The 9,880-nt window shown below is 31.7% G+C and overlaps 1 protein-coding gene across 1 annotated transcript in view; it reads left to right on the top strand.

Moving 5' to 3' along the window:
* The first annotated feature begins 547 nt into the window (after positions 1-547).
* Positions 548-9,880, top strand: part of LOC127706867 (uncharacterized) — a 22,569-nt gene continuing 13,236 nt past the window's right edge. Inside the window, exons 1-3 of the mRNA XM_052211593.1 lie at positions 548-634; positions 6,068-6,131; positions 7,910-8,166. Of these exons, the coding sequence (XP_052067553.1) occupies positions 620-634; positions 6,068-6,131; positions 7,910-8,166 (336 nt within the window). The 5' untranslated portion in view covers positions 548-619. The remainder of the gene's footprint in view (positions 635-6,067; positions 6,132-7,909; positions 8,167-9,880) is intronic.

Genomic DNA, 9,880 nt, shown 5'->3' with positions numbered 1-9,880 from the left:
TGATGTACATAGAGGTAATACATAAATATTTTATCTTTTCTTTTTTATAAAAAAAAAAAGAGCTATTAGTTTTGTTATTTATAACAGGAAAAGTGTGACAGTCATTATCTAACATTTATTTTTCAGAATTAAAATGTTTTGCAGTTTTGATTTGAAATAAATCTTTCAAATTGCATCCATGTTCCTGTTATCAAAAAGATGTCTTATCACTGCTTTTGTATGGCAATATAAATACGTGTACTATGTTTTTTTCTGGTTTAATAGTGAAAATCTAAAATCTAAATTTTGCTGATAAATAATAACACTTCTATCATCATGTAGATACAGAAAGCGTTAGTTATGGCAGTAAGAACATTAACTTTTAATCTGGTAATTAGTATAACTCAGAAGAAAACTATGTACATATGTATTCATATATATATATATATATACTAGTTAATCGCAAAGGACACCATTTACCATTATTCCAATAACATAATATACTTGATGTTGATTCCGTGTATATCCACTAAACTATTCCGTATGATAGCAGAGTATTATAATCACTTATTCCTGGAAGTATTATCGATTAGGATTGATCACATATGACGATAATTCATTATGTTATTGGAACAACAACATGTATTTTTCACTCGTAAGTCGATATTTGTTTCATATAACGATTTAAGAAAACGTTGTACATTTTATCAAGAAAATTCTTTAATCAATAGACAACACACATATATATATATATACTTTCTGTGTGTTTTGCTCTTGTGTATCGACCTTAATTTTCCTCAGCAGTGGGTCAAGTATGATCATGAATAGTGTAATGGCATAGAAATATCTTTGAGGAAATGATTATCAAATATTGTGTTTAACGGAGAAATTACACATTTTGATTCTCATGAGTCATTGAATCCGATGTTAAATATTTAAAATAGTTAGATCGATCTCAAACGTTTGTATTTATCTGAGGCAGTGGCGGATCCAGAGGGGGGCGTAGAGGGCGTACGCCCCCCCTTTGCATGAACTTTTTTTTTTTTTTTTTTGTAAAATGATTAATCAGACTAGACTTCGTGAACTTTGCCATTACCCGGCCGTGTATTTAATTTTTATGCGACAATTCTTTACTTATAAAGATATTTTTCGCTCGTGTTTACTGTAATATATTATTGATTATGTCAAAGTCATGTGATTCGCTACGGTGGAGTTGATCAGTACGTCGAAAAAAACGTCACTCAGTCATTTTGAAATTTAAATTACAGTAACACATTGCTTTCGGCGGAGGATGACAAGCATGACTCTTTCAAAGCGACAAAGGATTGAACCAGATAACCACGTATTGACTTCTATTTCACAATTCCACTCAACAGAAAGTAATACTCTATTACATTCTCATGAAAAAAAAGTTCCACAGCAATATTATTTACCTTCAAAAATATGTTTAACCCCAGACGCCCCAGCCAATTAATAACATTGCTGAATAGTGATCCCCAGTCAGTAAGCTCTAGATAGATTTAAAGTCTAAGGTACGGACCATTTGATTCGATAGGGCAGTCGGAGATATTTTAGAGAAAAAATTCTGACCCTGATTTTTGCCTTAAACCAAAATTCTGGCCGTATCTGTATTGAAAACAATTCTCGTGTCCCCTTTTTGCTATCAGACAAAAACAATCCAACAGAATTATTCAGCATTAAATGAACATGATGAATAAAAAAACGGGCGTAAATTTTTTTGGGGGTTTGCATGTAAATCCCATATCTGACCGAAATGTCTGTTTCGCCGAACTGATATACTGAATACTTTTTTCAAGGCCCAACTGCAACCTGCCTACTGGGTGTGGCCTGTCTCCATTTGTCGACCGTCATTCACAACTTCGTTGTCATTTGATTTTCAGACTCATTCGTAGCCTTTGGTTGATTTGGGACCTCTCACTTCCCTTGTTGGGTGAAACATTTCAACCAAACATTTGGATAAAAAATGCTTGTTTGTCTTTGTTCGTGTCGGTCGTATTATAAACTTCATTGAATAGCCGCATATCATCATACATGTTTACAAAAAGAAATCTGTGAGGTTATGCTAACTAACCATACAACAAACGAGAATTTTCCATGTCCATTTTTTACTGACAAATCCCACATCAAATATATTAGTTGTACATAGCTTATGATCCATTCAGTCATTTTATAATGGACAGAATGGGAGAATGCGGCATCAAAAATGTCCAACCCTAGCTTACACTTTATTTATAAAATATACATGCCTCACGTCAGGAACCGTTAAAAATGTGCATTTTACACTTATTTTATGTTTTTTAGCCCCAAAAAAGGTCTTAAAAAATGTTCGCCTCGCTCCGCTCGGCGAACTTTAAATACTACGCCCCCCCTTTCCAAAATCCTGGATCCGCCCCTGTGAGGTACAATGTATTTATCAACAACACATAACTTGTTCGTTTTATTCCATTGGTATTGTTTAACGCATTATATATCGGTTCTACCTTTTGTTTTTAATTGTCAAATTTCACTGTGGTTAAAAGACTAGAAGGACATCTGGAAATCGATTTGTTTCCCAAATTTTTTTTAACGTACACACAATGCAATATGTGCAATGGCAATCATATAGGAAAACAAATTACAGTTTGTATACTACGTTTAAGAAAGAGCTCCATATTGATTGATTTGAACTGGAAGACAGAGAAGCGAGACACAATACCAGGTCTCCTCATTTAATATTAATTAATTAATGAATATATTTTTATGTTTTCAAGAATAATTATTATACAAATACTGTCTTTGTGTGAGGTAACTTAAATCTGTGGTTTAATAAACAGTTGAAACACTTATATTCGTTGAGGCCAACGCGTTTTACTGTTGATACTCTCTTAAATAGAAAAAAAAAACATAAAGGAACACCAGCTTCCACTGACAAAACTCCTGCATGTCAATAATAAACTACCCCCTATGTTACGGTAATACATATAGTTCACATATGCGTAATAAACAAAAATCAAGCACAGATCTGTTCTGAAAATTTTGCTTTTTTTATCTTTGGAACAGAGCATGCAGTGGGGGGAATTGGAGCCTTTATTTATTTGAGATTTGACTAGATTGTGAGTTATAGAATAAGAAGATGTGGTATGATTGCCAATGTGGAAATTTTTTTATTTTTGATTTGATTTCAAACATATTTTAGTCATTAAGATATGAAAAGGATTGAGCAACAGGCACAGCCTATGAAAACTCTCTCCATATTACATGTACAAGGTATAAATCAAACAGCTGTATTTAAAATAATACAATGTACTATAATAATTACATTACATGTAGATTTCAAGATTTTCAAGATTTTATTGTACACACTGACAGTTTACACTGTTACAAGAGGCAGATATACATAATATACAGCTTGACAGAAGTATGTTTCATTATTAAACGTTAGTTTGATTGGCTAACAGCAATCTCGCGTCATTCTGAAATTAACCTTCATTTCAAAATGAAATGTAACATTCATGATGACACGAGCTTCCACAATAAAGTGCACAGGTAAAAAGAAAAGAAAAACTTGATAGAAATCGTGTTTTCATGATCCTAGCAAAATAATGTAATTATAAGTATTGAATGCTTCTTTTAGTAATTTTATAGGGTTGTAAAAGCGTTGACCGTGCGCACATTTTTAGAATGAAGCGCAAAATGTACTTCGGTCAACGCTTTTACACCCCAATAAATTTACAAAAAGAAGCATTCAATTCTTAAGTGGAGAATGCATGCTACTTATGAGCATACACAAGCAAATATATATATATTTACAGTGTTAATTACTAAATGTAGAGTATATTTAAGTATTTAGGCAATTAATCATCATTTATTCAAGTACCTTGATGCATGTAAATATCTATTATAAGTCATTAGAAATATATATATATAAGGTTTGGAAGAGACACTAAGCTTACTAAGTGGAATAAATGAATTAATGTAGATGAGGAAAAAAAATAAATGAAAAAAAAATAACTAAATAAATAAATGAATAAATAAATAAATGAAAACTAAATAAAACAAAAATTAAGAAAATTTCAAACAAAACAGTAAGTGTCACTGATATATTTCTGAACAGATTTAAAAATAGCAATATTCATATCATATGAAAATAATCTGTTTCCAAAAAGTAATAAGTCAATATTAATGTCAACATTATCAACAATTGAGTAAACAGAATCAAGTAAAATCTGTCTAACATCATTGTACTACTTAGGGCAAATAAAAAGAAATGCTGGTTATTCTCAACAGGGTGATTACAGTTTGCACAAATAGTGTTCTCTGGTAAGAACTGATTAAACAAATGAGATTTTAGGTTGCTATCATTATTTCGGAGTTGACAATGACTTATATTATGTTTCCTTATCCCATAATTGATTAAAGGTTAAAATATTTCATCAGTCCTATAAAACTTGTCCAGTCCACCTCTAAATATATATAAATATACACAAACTTGGGGATTTTTGTATACTCAGAGGACGACTATTCCAAAGTCTTATATTGGAAGAAATGAAACTATTAAAGTAAGAGCTAGTTCTAGCAAGAGGAGGGTGAAAAGTATTATTTTCATTCCTCAAAGTATAAGGGGTTTGTCTAGGAAAATATGGCTGGACTAACTCATATAAGTATGAAGGTGTCATCCCATCTAATATTTTATATAAGCTTATGCTTATTCCGTCTATTCTCAGAGTTTCAAATCCTAATTCGATATAAAGTTTTTGTCTTGAGGAATTACGCCGTTGTCCAGTTATAATTCTGACAGCTTCTACTCGAGTATTTTCAAGAAGCTCAGACTCGTGCTAAGAGCAATTTCCCCATACTCTAATATAGGTCTAATAAAAGCATAATAAATACGTATAAGTGAATTCCTGTCTAGTAAATGTTTAACTTGTCGAAGCACAGATAAACGAGAGCATGTTTTTTTATAAATATAATCAATATGGCTGTTCCATGAAGCTGATGACTGAAATGTTATCCAAAGATGACAGTGAACTTTCCCTTCTAGTAAATACAATATTTTTTGTTATGTGGTGATTCTCCACCAGAGACCAAAAATACGCTAAATATAGCAACTATAGATCACCGTACGACCTACAATATTGAGCAAAAACCCAATCTGCATAGCAAGCTAGTATACATGTAGGCCGCAACATGACAGATTTTAAAAAACAATTCAAACGAAAAATTAACGGTCTGATTTATGGAAAAATACCAACAAACGAAAAACAAAAATGATGTACAGTAGCAAACGAAAACCCAGGCTGAAAAAAACAGATTCCTGGCATGGATCAGATACACACAGAAAGTGCGGGGTTTGCCGATCTGGATATATTTCATTTTATTTTTATACATAAAGGGCTACTTTTTTTGTAATACTTGCTTCTAGCATTGATAATCTGAACGTATGTACGATAAGTTTGGTCTAGTTACATTGGTAAATTAGTAGAGAGAAATTAAAAAGACTCACGGTCCCCTAAACAAAGAAAATAAGAAATAACAATCACAACCCACTTTCCAATACAGTTCATGTAGAAGTAGAACAGCTATTAATTTCAGACAACTAATACTTGTAATATGTGCTTTGCTCCGTGTGGGAATTTCCCACCGCTTTCCGTTGCAGTACATGGAGCTGGATTGGATAACCTTAACCTACAATCTTTGAATATCATGCCTTTACGATTGATGTTTGGAGAACATCTAAGGGAGCTACCATTTGATTTTAATGGAAGGGGGTGGGGGACTAGGATGAAATTTGGAAAAAAAGGCAGGACAGGAGTTATGAGTAACAAAAATGGCAGGATGAGCAACTTTACAAAACAAATAAAGGCAGGATGACAATATATATATATAAAAAGTCAGGATAAAATAATAAATGGAAAGGTAGGACCGAATAGAGTGAAAAATAAAAGGCAGGACAAAATTTTTCATCCAATCCCCCCCCCCCCCCCTAAAAATCAAATGGTAGCTCCCTAAGGACAACTAATTGTAGAACAAATCTGAATATTTCTTTCATACAATAAAGTACATCTATCATTTATTTTTTTCATTGTAGATCCATCATGTCTCCGTAGCGTTACTCTTGGTAATATTAACAGCATCTATTACTGTACAACAAGGTATGTATACATCTAACAAAATAAAACACATATTCTAATAGTTTACGTCAAAAATGGAAGAGACAATTAAAAATAATTGCATTAGAATCAAGATTTAACTCAAATAGTGTCTTAGTATGACTAGCATATTAGGTTATCAAATCTGCTTGGAATGAAAATTTGGACTAGGGACTTTCCGTTTTGAATTTTCCTCGGAGTTCAGTATTTTTGAGATTTTACTTTTTGAACAAATCAAAAAACACATTTAAAAGTGATTAAAAGGGGTATGAGGAATATGTATATACGTAAATGAGACAACACACAACGACACCTACCCCCCCCCCCCCCTTCCCCCCCCCCCCCACCCTTCCCCCCAAAAAAAAAATCAATAAACAAACAGAAAACATCTAAATGGCGATATACAATGTTCAAAAATAAGTAGGTGCTCATTTAACATGTCAATCATTAAACCAGTCAGAATGGGGACGTTATATCTGATGCCTCGTGAAAAGAGAATACCAAGTGGCAGTTCAAATTTCCAAGACCTACATCCCGGACGGTCTCTATGACAGGACCTTCCTATTTATTGTTGATTTGTTATCGTCCTGAACATGCATGGAATAGTTGCCACTGGACGTTTAGCAACTAATGATGAACATCAATCTTTCTTGGTCGTCTACAAAGACGTACATAAATGTGAGAGCAACTATTTGACATCAATAGGTTTGTTTATATCAATTACAGTGAATAAAGGTAGATACTGAGAATAGTATATACAGACGAGGAAAACTAGTCATTGTTTTTTAATTAAAAAAAAAAAAAATATGAAGAAAACAATGTTAATTGAAATATATAAACTAAATGAATAGCTTTCATTAAGTGTGAATACTCTTTTCTCGAATTCTATGGCAATTCCTTTCAATGACTTCATGCAGGTTGCCATCATGTCTTTTTGTGGAATTTCCTAACTTGTAAACAAGCTTTCCTTTGAAAAATAAGCGTAAATGAATACAAATAGAACATACAGAAACAGTAATAACAAAGACTTAAAAGATAAACGAAATGTAAACAAATCAAGTTAAGTTACATAATACAAGTATGCAAAATTCCCTACTGTATAACAAAAAAGCTCATTATTTCCTATCAACTTGAACAAGTTTAAATTTGTTTGTGCAATTTTGATAAAACAAAACATTCATTGTTGAATTTGATAAGTTCAAAATGAATTTACGTATAATACGTATATCATGCATATGACATGAAAAAAGATAGTTTTTGCAATTTCTTTTCTACGTACCCTAACGGATAACAATGGAAAACCTCCATTTTCAGCAGATACAATGTATGGATGAGCTCCAAGGATTAAATCCACTTTCTCCCCATACATTTCTGATGATGGATATCTGAAAAAGTTGGATTAATCTCATTGAAATCTAATTTGTCGTTTTCATTTTTGATGAAAAGTTCTTATTCATTTTGAAATCAATCTAACATGTCTAACTAATGTATAAAACTAAAGACCTGTATATATTGGACAACCGTTAATGAACCAACTCTGTTATTATAGGAAATCCAGAGGTTTGAGATAAACACAACTTTTTATGGTGTTTCATCAGTGTTCGAATTTTTTAACATAAACATGTGTTTAAATAATAAATAAACATGTCAATGATGCTATCCGTATAGAATCTAAACACAATCCTCAACATGTCACACTGGCGTTTAAATTCTCAGCGGCATTTGTACACTGAAGATTGCATAGTTATGTTGCATACAATTTTAAATTTAATGTTTTACAGTTGTTGATCTAACCAGTGAAAACTGCAATACTGATATCCTGTCGACAAGCCCAAATGAAGACGTTCAACTCATACTAGGCAGGAATGAAAGCGGTTACGTTACCGACATTGACGGCTGCTATTATATAGTTAAACTACAATATAGTACCTACATACGTAACAAAATAGAAGTGACAGTTTCCTTGGAGAGCATGCTTGATTGTGGATTTAAAGTAGAAATCTACCCAGGAGATCCTATAATTAATAGAAAAATCGAGGTAAACAGTGTTTTTTTTACAGTTGTGTCACATCGAATACACCCTTCTTTTGTTAATTTAAAAACTATTCAAGTAAGTTTAACGTCACGGTACCTCAATTGCACCGAGTACCCAAATTGCTCCTATTTAGCAAAAATATCAGCGGAAATCTTACAAGTTTTCCTAGAGATTAAACAATTTGTATTTTTATGATTTGACACTATGCACGTCTGTCAACATAGGTAAATATATTTAAATATACACAAAAGTTTCACAGTAAACATGGTAAATATCAACAGATGAAGCGTTTACCGGAAAAAATAAAATGTACGGAAACGTCGCCATGCGACGTCCACAAAACGTCATCTTTTAAAAACTAGCAAATAAAATATGTTAGAAGGATTCATTTCTTAAAAAATGAATAGTAAGCATGGACTAATGTCTAATTGTTCTAAATATTTGAAGAAATAAAACAAAAGATCAGTTATTCGACTTTTAAGGATGTGCATTTTAGCATGGATGCAATTTGGGTACTCATCATTACAGAACCATGGATCATTTGGCGGTCTGTTCAAACCCATTTTTCTATGATTTAATACGGATTCAACATTAAATTGGTGGAACCGTATAGTAAATAATGATACATCTAAAAAAATAAACTCAGAATGGAAACTTTTGTCTTGATCTTGAATAAACGTAGGATTAAAACCCGTCAAAATAGGTGCAATTTGGGTACCCTCTCGTTAGAGAAAATGTTGTTTATTTAAATATTGTGATATTCTGATACAAAAACAGCTATTTTTTATTGATTGAGGTAACAATCATACACAAGAAATATTTCATAAATCTTTTGTAATGCCAGAAACGGACACTTGTGTACATTTAGTATTAAGCACACCTAACCACGGTCATTCTAGAAACACATGTCAATCGCAAGTTTGTGTCAATCAGACAGTAAACCAGCAAAATGAAGAAAAAACAAAAAAACAATATTCGCCTGCAAAAGCTTTGTGACATTGTATTTTAAACTAGTAATCGTTTTAATATGTTAACATATACATGTGTGGTAAATCAAATATTGAGTAAACAAGCATTCTGAGAGTATTGCATGGCAATACATAGTCCCTTACCAGGATAAAATTCATTTTACTGGAACAAAATGCTAACTTGTTCTATAACTTGTCATGGTGTAAACAAAAAGTAAATATCATGTCAATATCTTCAAGCATGACTAAAAACAGTGTGAAAAACTGATTATATGAGTGAAAAAAAACATTAGATATGATTAATAGTTCTCTAAGATTAGATATGATTCTAATACAGTGTATATCTATTTTCAAATTATAATCAAATATAATTAATAGTTCAAAATATTTTTTCTTTCATTTGTCACAAACTAATATAGATTTGTAACTTATCTATAAAATGTCAACAACTTTTATCTACACAATGTAATGTATTGAAATATATACATTAATAAAAATAGATTATTATCTAATTAAAGGATTTCTCTTCATAATTTTTTTTATATATATAGCATTCAGAAAATTAGTTTATACTAAATAACAAACAAACCTGCCAAAAAATTCTTCAAATAATTTAACAAAGAATGTCTTTTAAAAAATAAGTTATCTCCCTTTGTACAGAAATATGGTTTAACATAGTACTCTAACATTAGATATGGTCCAGAGTTATGGTCCATAACTCTGGACTAAATCATCAGACCGGAACAAAA

The sequence above is a fragment of the Mytilus californianus genome, unplaced genomic scaffold (assembly GCF_021869535.1).
Source record: "Mytilus californianus isolate M0D057914Y unplaced genomic scaffold, xbMytCali1.0.p SCAF_6, whole genome shotgun sequence".
Classification (NCBI taxonomy): Eukaryota; Metazoa; Mollusca; class Bivalvia; order Mytilida; family Mytilidae; genus Mytilus; species Mytilus californianus.
The sequence above is the reverse complement of the archived record's forward strand: the minus strand, read 5'-3'. Positions and strand labels throughout refer to the sequence as shown.